The sequence below is a fragment of the Periplaneta americana genome, chromosome 6, assembly GCF_040183065.1.
Source record: "Periplaneta americana isolate PAMFEO1 chromosome 6, P.americana_PAMFEO1_priV1, whole genome shotgun sequence".
Taxonomy (NCBI): Eukaryota; Metazoa; Arthropoda; class Insecta; order Blattodea; family Blattidae; genus Periplaneta; species Periplaneta americana.
This window is the reverse complement of record NC_091122.1, coordinates 35336324-35358019: the sequence shown is the minus strand read 5'-3', so window position 1 is coordinate 35358019 and position 21696 is coordinate 35336324. Positions and strand designations below refer to the sequence as shown.

The following is a 21696-nucleotide window of genomic DNA, read 5'->3' as shown; positions in this document are numbered from 1 at the left end:
ATTTACTGTTTATAACACCAAAAATTCACTTAACCGCATAAGGGCGCAATATTTAATCGAAATAAAGGCAGGTATTACACATACGAACTTTGCCTGCAACAACGTAATTTTCACACCAAAAATAATAATATACCTTAAACCCGAGTCACACGGGGATAGTTTACAGGAGTCAAGTGCTTGAAGCCTCTAAACTTGATGCTATATTTGTGATCACACTGAGACATTAAACTTGAAACCATGCTTGAAAAAAAGCGCGCGCTGAATGTTATATTCGTAGTGATGTTTGAATTCTTGTATTCTGTTATAGTTAATAAAAATCAATAGTGAACTGGCATTTTTAGTTTGGTGAAACTGAAGATGCCACCAGCACATATCAAACAAGTGTGCAGCTAATTGGCGCCTTGTTATTGTATGAATTACAAAATATTCTTGAAAAAAAGGAAAAGAGAATATGGGTTAAGAAATGGATTCGTAGAAGAATTATGCACGGTGCATATAATACCTTATTGAAAGAATTAGCTGAAGGAGATCCTGCAGAATATAGAAAACACCTCAGAATGAGTCCTGTTTTAAGGGTTTTTAACTTTTTTCGAACCACTTCTACATCTATGTTTTCGAAACCTTGTTCCATGAGTTCACTAACTAGTTTCTGGAATAATAATTCCCGCTTGTTTTTATTGAGGTATTCTTTGTCACGTATATTCCATACAAGTTCATAATTCTCATGCACTTCCAAAAACTTTATGATATCGTTGGAATTCCACTTAGGGGCGCTCATTATTAATTATTGTTAATTTACTTCGACACTAGGCCTAAAACTACAAACTTTCTACTTGCCAAGTTGCTACAAGTTCGCATTCACACGCGGGAAGTGGTGGAGTCAAGTTGGTCACGTGACAGGAAAGTGGACACAAAAGTTGACGGGTCGTTAACACAAATTCTGCTTGACCGCCAAGTCACAACTTGACTGTCTCGACACGGGGAAAGTTGAAGGAAAGTCGACTTGCTCCAAGCACTTGACTCCTGTAAACTATCTTCATGTGAATTAGCCTCTTCATGTGAATTAGCCTTTACGTTGCAAGTGAATTGTGTCTCAAGTGTCTCACAATCACTGTTTAAAATTTTACTGACGCGATTACACTGCATTTCAGAGAAATATATGTTATTTTTCATGTACTGCAACTAATTGATCGCCCTTCGCTATCAGCTGTTAAGCGATCACGTGGTCTGCCTTACGGCCTGTACACACCATCGATGCAAAGTGTGAACCTGCGAAGTACTGCAATTTATGGTCGTCTCAGTATGTTGTTGTGTAGGCAGCTGTCCGAAGACAGGTTTGAACCTCACAAGTGATACTAAGAAGGCACCACTTATGAGGCAACTAGGCCAGGAGATAATGGGGTAGGGTGGCCAGTTCCTATCACCCTTCGTCTCAGTATGATCGCTGTTTATATTCGTTTCTAATGAAATGACACCTTGGCTGCGGTTCACTAATATTGAGCCAATCAGTTGTTAGAGAGAGAGAGAGAGACCCCAAAATGTTGGGTAGCTACTTTTTTTTTTAAAGGGTACTATTAAAAGATTCAGCTACTGATCAGTCAATAAAAAGACAATTTAATTTATTAATTAAAGATTTTTTCTTTCTCTGAATATATTTTTAAAAATAATTTATAATATTTAATCGAAGTGGCTATAAATTAAAGGAGCAGCTATTTCTAACGGGGTCATTTCTTATCGTATGATTGTACAAATGATAATTTACTATATGTAATGAGTCTCTCAAAACATTTAGTGCTATTTCTTCCAAAGATGAAATATTTAAACCTAAACGCAAGAATGTATAGTTATACAACATTTTGTAATACTACTCGATAGTGGATTGTTTATGAAATGCTTTAGAATGTTTATTTTTTTATTTTTTCGATATAGCCTACAGTAATACATAAAAAAGACACGTGCATATTGTAATTTCTTCCCGTTGCATGAAGCAAAAACCGGTAGGGTTATTTGTTTTATTTTCAATTTTGATCAAGTCTGGGACATTTATTGTAATCCTGGACATATAGCAACCCTTATTGCATAGCGTTCGAAAAATTATAACCGTATGAACTTAACGTCGCTATGATAATGCAGCCTGCATGTAAACGATAATTTTAAAGTTATTATTACCCGGTGCTCGTTACATAGGATGTTTTTTGTGTTTACACTGGCTTTTTTTTTTTTCTGAAAAGAATTTTAATAGTTTGTTACTATTATAGATGTGATTCTATACTTGTTTTTTTGAAAGATGGGACATGACAGTTAAGCGGCCGAGCTTGGAATTACAGTGCTATGTTGCCAATATGAACTACCACACTGCCAGATGATGGAAGCTAGCAATTGATGTTAAGATGGCTGACGTTAAAACATTCATTGACAATTGACGCAAAGGTAAGAAAACAATACAAAAATCGACAGAGAATCGTACCAATGCTAACATTATGTGCACAATAAATGTCGCCAAGAGAGCTATAAGCACTTGCTAATGCTATGTGGAAACGGTAAGTTTGGCAACTCAACCGTTGTTACCATAGCAACAGGCCAACCACGCTATGTGACATTCAGTTGTTTTTCCCAACGAGTTAGAAAGCGAAGACTATAGAGTGGCCATGTTGTCCTGTACAGCGCTCTTTGCGGTGCCACCGCGAAACACGACAGATCTGAGCTAAGCGCCCACCTTTGTAAAAATTCGTCTGCTTACAATGTTGTATAACGGAGGTAAGATGTACAAAAAACGAAGAAAAAACATGCCTGTTGTGTGTGCTGCATATAACTGCAATGTCAAAAGGAAAAAGACAACTGATATATCATATTTCATGTAAATTTTATGAAGTTAAGTCCATAGTTTTGTTAATTAGCAGCATTTTTTTTCATGCATAAATGTGTAACAACGCCCGGCATAAACAAAATAAATGGTTCACTGGTAATGTACTTAAACTAAATACGGATAAAACCAATACAATTCCGTTTCAGACCCAGTGAAAAACAAATAGCAATACAATATTAAAACTGTATTTCGACACCGGCATCCTTTATTTCTGCTCCTTCTGTCCTTACTGCTTATACAAGAAGACGATGAGCTGTAGCTTATAAGAAGTAAGCCTATTTCGAAGACAAACGATTAATCAAGTAAATGGTTCACTAGTAATAAAGTTAAACTAAATACGGATAAAACCGCTACAATTCCGTTTCAAACCTAGTAATAGCAATCAAATATTAAAATTGTATTTCGACACTCGCATCCAAAGTAACGCAAAACTCTGGGATAGGTCGTATTGTTGTTAGTATTTTGACTGGAAGGACATGAAAGAACATAATTGAGCACCCACGTGCAATAATGGGGTAAGTATGAATATATTTCGTAACTACTTACCCCATTATTGTAGGTGGGTGCTCAATTATACACTAATAATTATCTGTGGTGCCACAGCCCTTGAAAGCTCAGACAGACCAGCCGGCTGTTGGCCTCACGTTCACATTTCGATAATAATTATACTTTACTGTAACAAAAAAACTGAAAGCGTGTTTTGTCATGTTTCACCCACGTTAGAAGCTTGGAGGTAAAGGTTGTTTACTACAGATAGGGCCTACTTTCATTCTATATCTTATGGTATAGTAAATAGTTTTGCAACGTGTAGAGACTGGGAAAACAATTTAATAAAATCATCCGAAATATACTCGTTCATTTTATAGGCAATCTTGCAGGTCGCATTTAAAAGAACCTAGGAATATTAACATTTTCTTCAGTATATTTGCTAGGACTTCTTGTCATACTACATGACAATTTTGCTTAGGTTATTCTTTTAAGCATTCCTTCTAGGAATAGCTCAAGTGTTTTAAATTTAGCGTACATAAGTTTAGATTAAGTTCCTAGCACGGATTTGACGAAATACTAGGTTTTTCCACTTCAGTTTAACTGATTTATGCAAAAGAAATTTAACAGCTGACGATTCTAATGTAAGTTATCACCACGCCCACTTTGTTTTGGGCGCATAAGTTCATTACCGACGGTCGTTCAATTTTCTTCAAACATGGCGGCGCAAAGACCACTCTATATTTTTCTCTTTCTAACTCGTTGGTTTTTCCGATCGCAACGCTCCCGTCATGTCCCATCTTTCAAAAAAACAAGTATAGTTTGTAATATATTTTTGGTCCAGGGAAAATATACATCTTTTATCCGGGTAGCTCAGTTGGTAGAGCAGCTGGCTACGGACTGGAAGGTCCGGGGTTCGATCCCAGATGGTGACAGGGTTTTTTTCTGGTTGCCAAACTTTCAGAACGGCCCCAAGGTTCACTCAGCCTTCTATAAAATTGAGTACCGGGTCTTTCCCGGGGGTAAAAGGCGGTCAGAGCGTGGTGCCGACCACACCACCTCATTCTAGTGCCGAGGTCATGGAAAGCATGGGGCTCTACCTCCATTCCCCCCAAGCGCCTTCATGGCATGTTACGGGGATACCTTTTTTTTTATGATTATACAACAATGGTTGACTTAACGCTTATGTAACGAGTACCGGGTACTAGGAAACTTCCGCGAATTTGGGTAATAATTAATTTCGAGTAAGCAAATATATTATTGTTATTACTTATGGAAAAGGGGGGAGCACATTCCTCCTTTAGTATGTACTTGTACTATACCTCATGGAAGAAGACCTATTGATTGGTCGTTTGGCGAAGAGATGGACTGATGTGAGATCGTAACAGACCACTTGGTCTAATACAAATTTGAAAATATATATACAGAGTTGGGTTCGGAATTACATTTATTATTTACAGTTCCGTGAAGCTCGAGCCACGACGCTGGGTTGAGGACTAGCAGGACGGACTAGTGTTCTAACACGTGCCCGTAGTATTGGATGATAAAAGAACATGAACTATTAATCAAACCCTAGTGAGAAAGTAGGATTGTCCTAACGATGGAATCATCCCAGCAATTATATAAAAAAATAGTGATTTACATCAAGCAGGAGATATGAATCAATATCAATAAGTCCATGAAGATTGTGTTTAATGAAAATGAATTGTTTTATTTTACAGTCAAGCTTGATTATCTCAACGTTCGTAATGAAAAGTGTATCTCATGTTTGATGTCGGAAAGAAAGAAATGAACAAAATATTAAAATACGGAGGCCATGTCAAAATACGAAAACAGCTGTTGCTGCAATGCGAATTCAATATGGAAGCTTGTTGTTAGCTGAGAAGAGAGGCTGTCAGTTGCATTCCTGATAATTGTTAATATCTTCAAGATTTAAACAGTACTACGTACTTTAGTTTCTGCTTAATAAAATGTCGGAAGGTGACTACGAATATGAAGTTATGAGATGCGAATTATTGGGATTACCACCGCCTGAAAAAAAGCCACTCCCACCTGTCACCGAAAACGACGGAGAGACAGATCCCAGTAACGTAGATGGAGAAGACACCGAATTAAATGAGGTCTGTATTTGTATATTGAGATCACACACTATACATTTATTATAGAATACATTTTACGAAAACGTCTTTTAAATTTCCGTTTGTTTTTATTGCATGATTAAATGTAACATTCTCTTTCAGAGTATTTGCTGACAGTTCTCAAAGATACAAAAGACTATTTGTTTGCTTATTGGATTAAGAAGATTTTTGTGTTTTCTGCTGTTTATAATAAACGTTATACTTTCAAAGCCTAAAATGCAGTTTTGTATTGAACATTTTCTTTTTAGATATAGGTATTAGTAATTTGTCTATGGAAAATATAAAGCAGCAACTAAAATTTAGTTGAATAGAGTGAAGAAATCGAGAACAATGTGAGTTTTCTATTGCATGCAACATTGAAGAATTTTTTGACGAAAAAAGTGGAAAAATTGTCTAATTTTCAGAGGGAAGATGGTTTGGAACGTGAAGAATTCATATAGAACGTCAGTTGACTTGAAAACATGAGAAAATAGCTAAAATTGGAAAGAATTGATCGGTGTGTAGGTACTTAAAAGTGATTATTTAACACGTAAAATAAATAGGTAGAACACTTCAAAATGAACGTGGAACTCACATTTTATTTTACTTAATATATTATGCAAGACATATCAAAAGTCTAAACTAACCTAATCTAACCTATCACAGAGTCGTATATGCAAGGCATATTGAAAACCTAAACTAACGTAACCTAACATGTCACAGATTGGTATATGCAAGACATACCAAAAGCTTAAGCTAATCTAACCTAACCTACCACGGGTTCCCGCAGAGAACTTAGAAAAAGCAAGTTGGAAGTTTCAGCGTCACGTGCTACAGAAAAGCCAAGAATGTTAACTGCTTGATTAATAGTTATACCTATGTGAATAATTGACATTAAAGGTAATGTAGTTTCTCTGGCCCTTTTACATAATGTATACAGCCTATATCCGGCTTCTAAGTGATATTAGTACCTACAAAATAAAAATAAACCATTCATTATTTTGTGTACCTGGAGTGGTGACGGGATTTTTTCTCGTTGCCAAACTTTCAGAATGGCCCCAAGGTTCACTCAGCCTCCTATAAAATTGAGTACTGGGTCTTTCCCAAGGGTAAAAGGCGGTCAGAGCGTGGTGCCGACCACACCACCTCATTCTAGTGCCGAGGTCATGGAAAGCATGGGGCTCTACCTCCATGCCCCCCCCCCCCAAGTGCCATCATGGCATGTGACGGGGATACCTTTACCTTTTTTACCTTTACATGGTAGTAATAACTAATTCTAATTTCTTCTTTTATCTTAGAATGTTGAACTTCAAGAAGAGCAGATGGGACGAGTATCAGGGGGTTTAGATGAACTAAACAGTATACTTACTATAACTCAAAAGAAGATAAACAGGTTTAAGGTAAGTCTATCCTTGTCTCCGTAGAGCTATTGTTGGACAGAGTAACCATACAGAAACAACGGAAAATTGGCTTTTTGGTATACTATTCTGTTCTTTTAATATTTACTTAATATTGATAAACGTAATTTTTTATGTGGATGGGGTGGTTTCCAAATGCTCTATTTTAATAATGCAAATCAGAAATATGCTCCTGGTCAGAAAATTTTCTATATGAGTCATACATTGAAATAGGATCCCTAAGAGCTAAGGGTACGAACACGTTGACGATGGTAGACTAGCTGGTAGAGTAGCTGGTAGCGGTAGTGGGGGAAATGAATCACTAGAAACATATGACACCGCACACGTTGACTCATGGATGGTCGCTTTACTGCTAGCTTTCCAGCAAGCTGTAAGCTCCAGGAATGTTTTCAGTCATTTTTTTCAAGTTTGCAGCGCAAGTCTCGGCGTGGAGCAGAGAGGCATTGGAGAGGTGGTCTGTGGACCAGATATCAATGACGACTTGTGTAATTAGTAGGGACGACTTTTATCAATTATTTGTGTAACTTACTCAAGTATTCGTGCTTTTTAATTTACACAAATTTGTATTTTATTTTAAACTACGCGCGTTTGGTTTAGTCTTGACTTTAATTGGTCGTAACTCGGTAACCAGTAAAGATTTTGAGCAGCGGTAACTTTTAAAACAAATTTCCATTCTTACTCAATATTTTTCTCGCTTTGACCCCCATCTAATGTGGAAAACAAGAAAGTTTACCGCTTACAGTAAATTTTTTGCTTTGAGCAGATCACTTCAAAGTTAATTTTTTTTTTCTCACTTTTAAAAACAATATTTTGACTTCGAATTGTTTTCTATGCTTCCCTTGGACATTGATTTATCAATAAAAAAAATTGCAGCGCGATTGTTTGAATATCATAGATGCTACGACGTGATAATGATAAACGGAGCGGGAAATATTCTTGGCTACTCCGACTATCAGCTAGCGGCCTGTCAAGCTCCGCCTTGAGCATACCGCTTGCTTCACTCGTGGCGGGAATCCTGTGTCAGTGGTTGTAAAGTTTTAAAACACTGCACACAATGGATGTAGAAAAACTGATTGCTCGTGTGTTCGAAAGACCTGCCACGACATTAACTTTTTGTATAGATTCAAACTGGAGGTAGAATTTAATTAATTTTAAAATTACAAACTACTAATGAACTCGGATGAATGGACATCGTCGTTCACCAATAGGCCTGATTTGGAGTCTTCGATCTCATTTCAAGAGTTTAATCGCTTTCTTCTGTATGTGCCTTTAATACCACGAAAAAAAAAAAAAAAACTAATATCAATCAAGTTATTGAGAATGTTCACTAGGCACTATTTTGTAAGAATTGTACAGTTTACCTCAGTGTGAGTTTAAGCCGTTCTTCCTGCAAAATAGGATTCCCTGGCAATTTTTACAAGCCTTCTGTATGGAATCTTTGGTTAAATAGAAGATAATCGAAAGTTTCGATTTCCACTCTCGGCTAGCTAATGAATTTTTCTGGGAAGTTTCGCAGATATTTAAAAAATAATATTCACCAAACGCAACCCTTTCATTATTTATAGGGTGAAGGCAACAGACTCGAGAAAAGAATTCTTGTAATAATAAGCACTTTGTTCCTGCACTGTCTAATAAATCAAATTCGTCCTCACTACTTGAATCCATTGCGATGCCAAGTCTACACAGAGATTCCAAGGAGATGACATAATCAGCTGTGAGTCAGCTGAGAGATTAAAGCGACCTGCAAACAAGCTCCAATTTGTGCACACCAAGCTTCCTTGTCTTTCATAACACTGATAGCGGAGCCTGCTAGCTTTAAAGCTAGGCGCCAACGTGTTCGTACCCTAAGACAAGGTTTTTCAATCTTTTTCAACATGTGACACACTAAGTTGTAATTTAAAATCGCGCAGCACACTCAAAATCAAAATCAGTCGTTCCTAACTAGAAGGATTTTTTTTTTTTTTCATAGAAAACAAGTATGATATTTTGTAGTGACACTTGTGGCGGAAAACATCGCAGTTGGAATTTTTCTTGGTGTTGTCCCATTTCCTCATATTAGGCACCTACTGTACATTATTCCGTCAACATTTTTCCATTCCGTCATTATTCCATAGCATTCCTCAAACACCGGCAGGTGACATGTGGAAGGAGCTGGCCTATGGACGAGTAGGGTTACCTGCTATATAACTTGGGTATGCAGCAAATCTTAGTTTTGTCAACTGGTGTAGATTTGGGAATGTGGCTAGCTGGAGAGTTAGCACAGTAGTTCTAATAAGGTCACAGTAAATGGGTCATAGTGCCTCCTCTCTTAAATTCGAATTCAATTCAAGATTAGTGTGTTATTCTAACTTTACTTATCTTGAAACCCTGGCTGTGCGTCAGTCATTCTCTTCTCTGCCAAATCGTTCATCTACACCAGGGATGTCGAACAGCGCTCTCGAGCTGTGAACTGAAGAGCCTTCACTCCTCCCTTACTGTGCAACGGTTCAACACAGGTAGCAAGCAGACCGGGCGAATGATCGTAAACAAAAGCGAAACTGCTAATGCGGCGGCTGGTACTTAAATAATTTTTATACATCTTACTAATTTTTAGAAGCTCATTTTAGATTTTCGCTTGAAAACTTTGATGAACGAAGAATGTATGTCTACATGAGGCTGGGTGGATGATAATAATAATAATAATAATAATAATAATAATAATAATAATAATAATAATAATAATAATAATAATAATAATATCGTTTTATCTACTGGATCATTCATGAATGTTGTTCGTTAGTGGCAGAAATAAATCATCATAATAATGTTGCTAATTCATGTTTAAAATATCAACTTGATGTGTATATGTTGTAGCAGAGCAAGTTCAAAAACGTAAACTGTTTTGAAGTACAATATTAATTAATCTTACTATGATTTGAAATTTGTTCATAGTTTTTGTTACAGATTCAAAAATATCTTCACCTCGAGTTCGATCCTTTAGTAAAATGACATCTATAAGATCTTAATGAAGATTGAAATCTGAATCGACATCCCTTATGAATATAGCTAGCTGCGCCGTATCTTTGCGGTCGGTACTTTCATCAAGAGCTAGTGCATAACAAGTAAAAGTTTTCATTCTTGCTATCAGTTGTCCGTCCAAGTTATCTCCCATTTCTGTCATGCGCTCAGCAACAATATTACGGGACAAACTTAGAGATTTAAAAACATTCTAGACATATCTCTTTTGCCTTTTCATGAGCGGAACCGGATAATTTTTCTGCTCCATAAGCTTCAGCATGCATTGAATTAAAATGCCTCTTAATATTATTAGGGCTTATGTATCAAAGTTTCTTTCTACATCTTAAGCAACGTGCCTTTCCGTCCTTTAAGATAAATAAATGTTTATCTATCCATTCACTATTGAAACATCGTTCCATATCCATACCAGCTGCCAGAGTTGATAAACACACTGCGTACAGAACACTGCTACAGTAAGGGTAGACTGACCTCACCGCTCCAGCTCAGGTAGTAAGCAGTACCTAATCGTTTCACAGCTTGAGAGCGCTTTTCGACATCCCTGATCTACACTACATGTACTGAATGTTGACTTGTGCCACTTTCACTGAAAGTTGATTCTTGTGGACTCACTTTTTACTACTCTTTTTACATTTATTTTTCCAATTTTGCTACGACAGCCTTTACTATTTTTCATTTTCTCTCGCATACCAGTGGATCATTTGCAGCACACTCCTGTGCCACAACACATAGGTTAGAAATGGTTGAGCTAAGAAGACAGTTTTCCACAAAGTACTGAAAGATGATTATGCTCCACTTAGATTGTAAGAATAGTAATACAGTTTAGAAAAGTTTGGTCTATATTGGTGCTAAAATAAAGAGATTTTGTTATACTGGTAAATTTGGTGGTGAACAAAAAGCAAATGGGGAGGGGGGAAGGACTGTTTTAACAGAAGAGAAATTGGACGAAATTAGAATAACATTAGAAAGACGTCGAAAAAATCTCTCAATTATATATAATTATTTCTAATTGTGAATGTCTTCCTTTGAAAGAAGCTGCAGTTGTGAAATATCTGGGCATCATTATTGATCAACATCGGAAGTGGTATACTCATATTTCTTATCTAAGCGTCATTTAAAATTCGCAAGTTTACCTTCTTTACTTTTCTTCCTATGATCATCGTCTTCGTCTTGTTGGCATTTATCTTCATTCCATACTGCTCACAGCTGTCATTTAGCTCCAGTAGCATATCCCTTAGTATCATCTCCTCTTCTGCTAACAATGCTGTATCATCAGCAAAAACCAGGTGGCCCGGGTTCGAATCCTGGTCGGGGCAAGTTACTTGGTTGAGGTTTTTTCCGGGGTTTTCCCTCAACCCAATTCGAGCAAATGCTGGGTAACTTTCGGTGGTGGACCTCGGACTCATTTCACCAGCATTATCACCTTCATTTCATTCAGACGCTAAATAACCTTAGATGTTGATACAGCGTCGTAAAATAACCCAATAAAATAAAATCATAAGCAAATCTTATACAGTTTATTCTTCTTCCTCCTACTATCATTCCTCCCATGTTCTGAAAACAGTTCTTCACTAAGTCCTCCAAGTAGATGTTGAACAGGGTAGGTGATAAAGGGCATCCTTGTCGTACTCCTCTCCCTATTTCACTTCCTTCTGATATTTCTTCTCGTTGTTTCATATAAAGGTTTGGGTTCTCTAAAAGCCATTTGTAAATAAGTAAGTCTTCTTCTTCTTCTTCTTCCCTTCAAATATTAGGCCATTTGACCTGTTACAATCTCAAGTTGAATTTTCAATCCAGCAGTTCTTTGGATGACCGAGAGATTTCTTCCCGTTTGGACGATAGTGGAGCATGACTTTTGGGATTCTATCTCTACGCATGCGATGCAGATGATTTATCGAGTTGTTCCGATAATGTTTTACATGGTTAATTACAGATTCTAGTTGTAATTCTTCCATTCCATCTTCATTGCGTTTGTGATCCCATTTCGTACATTAATTAACATTTTTTAATGTGAGTTTTACTCTCGTCCCCCTCTCCCAAATCATCTCTTTCTCCTCCCACTCATCAACATAATCATGACCACTTGTATGATATTTAATAAATAATGTAAAAGTAATGTTTTATGTTAATACAGACAGTTTGTGGCAGTTTCACCAACCTTCTGAAACTAAGGGTAGGAGGTAAGAGTGATGGTACAGCAAGCGACTGCAGTAGTCAAGTGTCAGAACCAGACTGTGCCCTATCAAACCAAGAAACTCCTGTAAATTCTGAATCAGGTTTGTAATTTTCAAACATCTAACAGTTGTGTCTTAAGTTTAAGTAGATACATTATTGAATAAGTTAACCATGATGGTAGACTGGTGCACGTAGCTGGAACTTCTGTTGAAGCACCAGATAAACTTACCATTCATTATTCTTTAAGGTGGAAATGGAACAGAAAGTAAGCCTGATAAGGGCAATGGAACTACAACAGCTACACCTGTGAAACGAGATGTGGACCTAGAAGGGAAACTGAACTCTCAAATTGACAAGTTAGACTCGATGTTGATGAAAGCAGAAACGGCAGATATTAGCATGTCCAAACAGAACAAGGAAATGAGGATCTTTCTCAACAAATAGATCCTTGTTCTGACTTCACAAGTAAAAGGTAAAATTTGTATCTTCCTTCAAAATCTCCTCCACTTTCTCTCTGTGTATCACGTGTTGCTATGGCATCTCCTATGTAGGACTTGAACAATAAATGCTACTGTCTGTTGTATTAGTACAGCTTACATTTCACAAAGAAGTTTGTGACGTATTGGTACTTTCAAAATTAACCTTCCGCACATTGGTCCTTAACTTTTGTGTTACAATTGTTTTAAGAGATGTTCGTAATTTTGAAATTTTAGTAACATCTTAGATCATATATGTAATAGATAACTCATCGCTATGTTAAAATTGGTAGCATTTTGAAGAGAACAACCGCCAGGATCGCCACCCATCCGCCGTAAACGAACACGAGATGGCATTACAGTTGCTAATGCAATTCAAATGGGAATTATGACGTGACTCCTTATGTAACAACTAGATAGCAGCGTAGTAAACCTGACAAAAGTTGTTAACGTCAAAGCCTATAAGGCCGACCTATATGTTACATATATGATCTAGGGTAACATCAAGTGTTCTTTTGAAATATATTGCTATTGTACTTTTAGTTCTGAAATGCGTAGAGCAGCCTAGTCTGAATATCATGTTGTTAAAGCTGTCTTGAAGCTGACTGTGTGAAAATATGGACTGAAAATTGTCAGTGTAATTGCTTTGAAAGTGTCTCAAGCTAATTATCAAGAAGAAAGTTGTAAAAACTGTACAGAGTAATGTAAAAATTAACAATACAGATGTCTGTAAGAATATTTAAGTTTAGTGATGTTCATCGAACAATTATTATTTAGATAATCCATGTTGAATCTTTCGTACACTACTTTTAACACTTGAATATAAATAATTGTTTAAATGGCGATCTTACTCGTGTTAATTGTGTAAGCATGTGCGGCTTACAGCTTTTTCGGTGTTTCTTCACACCATCCTCAGAGCCTACTAGATCTCGGCGTCATCTCGAACTTCGCTGCCTGTTGTGTGGGTGCGTTCGATTGTTGAAAAGTGTTGAAATGTGGTGTCAAATAGTGTGTGTGTTCACCACATTTCAACACTTTTCAACAATCGAACGCACCCACACAACAGGCAGCGAAGTTGGAGATGACGCCGAGATCTAGTAGGCACTGAGGATGGTGTGAAGAAGCACCGAAACAGCTGTAAGCCGCACATGCTTACACAATTAACACGAGTAAGATCGCCATTTAATCAATTAATTATTATTTAGAAATTCTGACTTTCTGTTACTGATGATAAATACAGGTAATTTACGAGATTGTATCAGTAAAAAGGTTTACATTTTTACATACATGTTTTATTTCTTTAGGGAAATGCTTCATAAAACTATAATCATGCAAAAACCTGTGATGAAAGATTATGCTGAAGTGTTTTAATTGTGACATCTCATCAGTGTGCATTCATTTTATGTTGTTTTCAACTATTGCTTGCTGTCTTTTAGTAATTTATTTTTACTCATTTTATTTATATAATTTTAGTTTATATTTAAGATAAACTGTATTGTAAAAATTTGTGGCAAAAGTATGATATTCAGCAGTTTAGTGTATCTATTGTAGAATATGTCCAATTAATTTATCATTTTAGAACTCGTTTGTTTTTCAAAATAAAAATGAATGCAGCTTACACACTGGTAACATTAGGAATAGGTGTAATATGGATTCATTAACTTTCTGTCGTAAAGTTTACAAATTCCTCAATTTCAATTCGTTGTATAATTTCCTTGCAGGTTGTTTCGAGTTGTTGAATTTCCAGGTACCTTTTTGTGACTGTGATTATAGATATACATTATCCTCTTCTGTGTTATTACTTACTAAAATAATTAAGTCAAGATAGTGTTTGATACTTGGACATTACTTTTTTCAGTTAATGAACAACTTACATGTGTTATTTTTATAATTTTCTGACTTATACACAAGATAATTAGAAACACTTCAGTATTAATGTGAAGATAATTAATTGAATGTATCGGTAGCAGCATTTAAAAATATAAGCTTGCAATAGTACAAAAGTGAATGTAAATGTGTCTGTAAACAATTAGTTGTAGTGGCACATTTGATTTCCTATTTTTTTTATAATGGCGTTTTCATAATATTGTATTTCGAAGGTTGTGATTGAAACTTGCTTTTAGTAGTAACCTAGAACTGTTGTTTTTAGCTGTGAGCAGATATATTTGTTCGAATAAGATTTACATAATCGAAACATTGAGAAATGGAAAAACAGACATGCCATACTGATAGACATCTCTACATTTGAGTTTGAAAATTAAAAAAAAAAAAAAAGTGTATGACTGTATTCTTAATTAAGTTATAAATTCTTCACGTATTTTATGATCAGCACTTTAAGTTTTGATCACAACTTCTTGAAAGAGTTAGGCACGGTATTTCAAAATACAACTGTACAAGTATTTTATAAGTTTAACATTCATTTTGAAGGTAGTATGTTAAGTGTTTGTTTGATGCTCGTTTTCATGGTACAAGGTTAAATAAAAGTTAATAGAAATTTTCTTAATTTCTTACCACGGATTCAATTTAATCAATGGAAACTTCTGTTAGATGCTATACTTTTTGCAGCTGCTCTAGCTCTTGTGGCAACCTGGTAGCTCAGTTGATAGAGCAACTAGCTACGGGCTTGAAGATCCGAGGTTCAATCCCGGGTATGATAGAATAGCTCCAAGGTTTTGTTCAGCCTTCTATCAAACTGAGTACCAGGTCTTTCCTGGGGGTGCAAAGGCATGGTGCCGATTACATCACCTCATTCTAGTGCCAAGATCAAGAAAGCATGAAGTTTTACCTCCATGCCTCCCTTGTGCCTTCATGGCATGTTTATATGAAAAATGTAATATAGAAATAAAATGCAGGATGAAAAAAAAAAAAAACAAAAATTATGACATTTTGTAGGAAATACGTTTTAAATAAAATAATATGTAGCCTACAAAAAATAATTTGATTGAAAGATTGCTGCTGTAGACAGTTTTCAGCAGGACGCCAAAATGTGCATGATGAGCGCAGTGGGAGCACAGACGACCTTGAGGAGCAACGCACCATCTGCTTGCTCATGATGTTAGGCCATAGCCTGGCACAGCTGACTATAAATTTCAATCAGCGCTATGCCCTGTGCATTCAAAAACTTGATCACTGATCACACTTCACACGTGGCGGGAGCTGGAATAGGAACGTCCATCTTCAACCAATGCAACGAAGCTACTGAGAGCACTCGGGAAGTTCCGCTAGTGCATGCGCCATGCCAGGACATTACTCTATCACGTACTCGCAGTCGCTTCGTGCAACATATGGTTTGCTAGCTGTGGGACGAGTGGGAAAGTTACTTTATGGGCGCTTCTCGTATTTTTTATCCACTATTTTGAAAGTGGTTTTGTTAAGTTGAAAGAATGCTTAGTATAGGATTGGTTACTGTAACTTACGTACTATAAACTTCGATTTGGAAGGTTTTCGTAGCCTTAATGATATATCTATATATATATATATATCATTTGAACTGGTAATGGAAATTACAGGAAAACGGCTGAACGGAATTTAATAAATGGCTCCTCATTTTGAAGCTTGGAACCCAAAGTTTTTCGAAAAAATAGTAGTTTTCAGTGAAATGTCAATTTTCCTACATAATTTTCCTATTTTCCAAAATCCATTTGTCGTCGGTTTTGAGAACTAGCTAATTGCATTCAGGGGAAGCGAAGCGAGCATCAAGTTGGCCGTGTTGCATTTCAGAATAAAACAAAACACACACTACAGTAAACAATATTACACGAAGGCCATGATCTGCAAAAATGCTGACATATTTAGAGCTCAAATTAAATTGGTTATTAAAAACTTAACTTACTAAAAATAATTTACAGTTTCGATTCTGTGGTGTGTAATTTTCTGGGTACATCTATGTATTGGATATTAAAAACTACAAAACTTGAGGCGGTTTGATGACATTATTACTATTAGAAATGAAATATTATTGTAGTTAATGCCATGATGTGACTTTTTCATTAATTATACATATTAATGCTATATTGATGATATGAAAGTGAAACGTTTTGGGGTTATATAAGTAGATGTAGGGAATAACTTAAATTAGATTTTAATTTCTATATTTTACTGAGTGGCGGCTATATAGTATATGTTACTGAAAGCTATAAAACTTACGTAAGATAATAATATTATTAAAAATCAAATATTTTTATAGTTATTAATTAAGTGGAGTTGGGTCTTTTTCATATATTTAATGGCGGTGTGGTGTAGATATTTATATACGTGGTTCTCTTCAGCATTGGCTCGAGAGAGAGTATCTTTCATTATTATGGAAGCAAATAACTTTCAGAATGTCTGGTATTCTTCATTGAAAATAAATCTGAAAAATGTTTATTTGAACGTCTAATGAACTTAGTTTGCAGCATTTGCTGCACAAGCCACTAGTATTTCTTTTAATTTGGATCATGGTGGACTTGCATCAAATAAATTACTTAGCAGTAACATGAATGTAATAGAAGTATCTTCCTCCATATGCACTATTGAAAGAAGAATCTTACTATCAGTAGCAATCACACTGCGTTGTTATTGTTGTACAAATCTTTTTAATACATATACACATAGAGTATTTCTTTACCTAAATGCAGTGTTATCCACAATGATAAACAGAGGTATGACAAGAAATTACATGATTAAAGGAAAACTTCAAAGAATCCCTTTGTATGTTTTTAGTGTTCCACTGAAGATTGTTGTTGTGATGTTATTTATATATATATATTGGAACTGTCTCTCAGCAATACAGTATTACTATTAAATATGTGTTTTTTAACTTAGTATTTATACTTCGTTTGGAATCTTGATGGAATTCAACACCAAAGTAATTTTTGATAAGAGGATTGTATTCAAGTTAAATCAGTGTTGCTTGTTAAGATCAGTATATATATTATTGTAATATTGTTGAATAACTCCTTTTTTATATTAAGGGTACCAGAGAGAAAATGTTTCCTTATTTATTGTTGCATACTTATTCCTTCTTGAATATTGTCCATCATGAATATATAGTGACTTTTCATAATCAGCCGGTCCATATTGTTGTGATGATAATTTATTAACATGTCAAGAGTACTGATGTTTGTGTATATGACAGTTTGACAGTTGGCGTTTCATGTTCTTTTTGACATTCTTAATGGAAACAAAACTATTATTGTTCCTTACACTCAGTGCAGATTATAAATCTTGCTGGTATCTCTATCCTTAAGTAATTTCCTTGCACACTTATGATAAAAGATACTGATCCTCCAACCATGTTTAATATCCGTTAGAAACCGTGCACCACACACACATCCTTACACACGTACTCATACCCCAGTAAATTTGTTTAAACTAACAGATGTAAATTTGTAATTAATCAGTGTTGCTTGTTAAGATCAGTACACATACACACACACACACACACACACAAACATATGTACACACTTTATTCAAAAAGCTTCCAAAATATATATATATTTTTTCACCGAAATGTATGTTATGTGGTATATTTCTGTTTCTAGTGTTGGCATTATTCATGACGTCACTTCCGCAGAAATTTCATGATCATAGTCGTTGTTGTATTTGTTGTTGTTGTTGTTGCGTGGCAACTGGCTGTTGTTGTTTGTGTGATATTCGTTCGTTGCATTTCAGAATGTGGGATACAGAGCAATGCGAATATATCAAAATTCTTTTTTTTTGTTGCACAAATCTCCTTCAGCGACATTAAGAATGCTTGAAAAAGCTTATGGTGAAGCAGCAATGAAAAAAAAAAAAGAAGCAGGTCTGAAGGTCGATTGGAGTGCTGGTCATCTTTGATATTCATAAGCCTACTGTCTTCATTCTGAAATGCGATGAACGAATATAACACAACAACAGCCAATTGCCACACAACAACAATGTCTATGATCATGAAACTTCTACGGAAGTGACGTCATGAATGATGCCAAGATAAAAAACAGAAATATACCACATAACATTATTCATTTCAACGAAAAAAATATATTCCGGAAACTTTTTGAACTGAATAGTATATACAAAATTGTAATATTGTTGAATCACTTTTTTTTATATTATTAAGGGTACCAGAAAGCAAAAGTTTCCTTATTTATTATTGCAAATAGAGTAAAATTCCGTTAATCCAGACACATTGAGGCTGAGTATTATCCTAATTAAAAAAATAAAATGCAGGCAATTTCGTGAACAAAAATACAATACAATACAATAACATAATAAAGTACAATATCTGTGTTATTGGTATCACGTGTTGTAAATCATTCTGTTTCTTTGATTAAAGAAAACTATTCACTTTATTATGTGGCTTGTCACTTTGCTAGACATTCACACAGATGCTTCGTGTAGTAGTAGGTAGGCCTATAATATGCAGAAATCTTTTTATTATTTTGTTGAATAAAATCGATCACATAATTCAAGTGTTGTTTAACCTCAACTGAATTTTTGGGATTCGAATATTCATTTTTTTAGTGGGTTATTTTACGACTCTGTATCAACATCTCACGTTATTTAGCGTCTGAATGATACGGAGGTGATAATGCCGGTGAAATGAGTCCGGGGTCCAGCACCAATAATTACCCAGCATTTGCTCATATTGGGTTGAGGGAAAACCTCGGAAAAAACCTCAACCAGGTAACTTGCTCTGACCGGGATTAGAACCCGGACCACCTGATTTCGCGGCCAGACTTGCTAACCATTACTCCGCAGGTGTGGACTTCGGGTATTAATACCCTCATCTTCAGATATATCATCAGAGGCTCCAGTCTCGTTTATACTATCTACATTCATTATGTGATAGCCTGAATCATCATCATTATTAAGCCAGTCAACCTTTTATACTGTGACGAATCTCTCACCACCTCTATTCAGTGCTTCACAACTTTACTGTCTTTGATTTTAATTTCTTGACTCTCGAGTTTGACACTACTGTTGACCAATGTAGAGGACACTATGTCATTCACTACAACAGAAAAATTCAAACTCATCGATCTGAATTCACGTAATATTAATTTTTCAGTATTTTTTCTGCCCTAGAAATACAAACTACAGCACATGCGGAAACTTAAGCCTTGTCTTGTTGGAATATGTAATTTGTTTTAGAATTTACTGTATTGAATTTTGTTTGTTCAGATCGCCTTTCTAAGCAGGGTCTGGCTTAACGAGGCTTTACTGTATGTTCCATTTTAAGTAATAGTTATGACATTATTTACAACAGAATTTGGTACCTAATTTTTCATAAATTTCAGTGTGTTACGAACTGTAAAAATTACGAATAGTTTCGAATTAAACTCGTATTAAGGATTTTTGTATTTCTCAGTGAAACATGGTGAACGCCACTGTCCACAAATATTTTAACTTGCCTTTGTTCTTGTACAAATTTATTCGTATATAAATTAATTACACCAATCTGTGCTTTCTGTGAATCTTTGTGACAATAACATGCCTTGTGAAGGGAAAAAAATTAATATTAAATTAATTAATTACGAAACCTTCCTTTCTGATATCCTGTTAATATTATAAAATATCAACCAGTGACACGAAAACGATAATTGTGCCTTTTATTCCATGTTATGATGATAATCATGTAATTGTTTACATTATGTTGTACAATGCATACATTTATATGTACTTATTTCCAACGATTACATTTCTGTGTGTTCATTGTTGAGAAGTGCTGGCGAAATACATTTTGTTATTATTATTATAGCTGCAATGTTGTAATTAGTATTTTTAAAGAGAGGTAGCAAATCGTGTGGTACGAGATACTGGTACTTATGTATAACAAACGTAGAGCATTGATGTTCCTGAAAAGAATGATTGACAGAAAAAGAATCTTTATGATTGCGTAATTTTAAAATCGTAGTGTGGTGTGAATAGATTTAATATAATCATGTAAATTAGACATTGGAAACTGTAGGTGATTGATTTCTGGAGAAATACACAGTACAATATTACACCTAATGTTCTATGTTGCAGGGTGTGTTCTTTTTTTTAGTAGAGGTAACAAAAATAGGATCCACACTCAGCCATTATTTAGACATATTGTGTGCAACTTAGGGTAAAATATTAACTTGTGGACAGATTGGGTTAACTATTTTTTTAATATAGCAAATGTATTGCATTCCTATTTGTTCACTATATGAATCTCAAGCATCAGTTCTGGAGTTACAAATTTTGAGTTGCTTTTAACTACTGTGACTATCTTTCTACATTCAGTAAGCTACATGTGTGTCTATAAGAGAAATTCACTCTGAATTACGAAATTTCACGAATGAAAATATTTTGAGTCTTACTATTTGTAATTTGTGTAACAAAATCATTTATTAACGTTGTAGCCATGTACATTCTGCAAAATCGTTTAAAAAGTCGTTAGTTACTACCAGTGAGGGAAGTGGCAAAAAAACCAGAGGCAGTATGCTACCCCAAGATTTTCCCCTGGCATACCTCGATTTAAAAAAGGCATACCCCCTTTCGTTACCGGTATAACATACACATACATGATGTCTACAATAAATTGTTTTGTTACAATCAGTAACTCGAATCTTTGAAGCTTAAGCAACTCGTTAAATTTCTTAATGAAATAATTTCAAGTTACTTCAGTTATTTACTAGATTATTTTACAATGTCTTTTGAGACTTATCATTTAAAATAATGTTAAAGCTTCAAAGTGCCTTACTTAATTATTAATAAAAAGTGAAACAACAACAAAAATGAGAGTCACTATGGCCACTACAAGCTACAGACCACAGCCACTCGTAAGCATTCCAGGGATTGATTTATCAAATAAACGTGTCTAAATACACGTTGAATACAGTTCCTGGAGTTTGTGGTTTAGATTTACGAGCAAACAGATAGTAGCCTACTCTTTGTTGTGAAGAAATGTATAAACAAATTTTTTACAGATCACATTTTTTCATGACTATATGCCATTTTTCACTAACGGTATGTCTTCTGGTCATAGAAACCAGTGGCGGTATTCCCTACCATTGCATACTGTCTCACTTCCCTCACTGGTTACTATACTGAAGAGATTGGCAAGTTAATAATATCAGTTGTTCACTTTCTTCAACACAGTATGTCACTATATTTCACAAACTTTCTTTTCTAGTAGATGTCGCAAATTCTTTCAT

General features: G+C 35.3%; 1 protein-coding gene across 1 annotated transcript; it reads left to right on the top strand.

Moving 5' to 3' along the window:
- Positions 1–4737: 4737 nt before the first annotated feature.
- On the top strand, positions 4738–18331 carry LOC138701200 (uncharacterized). The gene is made up of 4 exons (XM_069827840.1): positions 4738–5472; positions 6768–6869; positions 12037–12178; positions 12325–18331. Exons 1-4 carry the CDS (start codon positions 5323–5325, stop codon positions 12519–12521), a joined length of 591 nt encoding a protein of 196 aa, XP_069683941.1. The 5' UTR covers positions 4738–5322; the 3' UTR covers positions 12522–18331.
- Positions 18332–21696: the final 3365 nt, after the last annotated feature.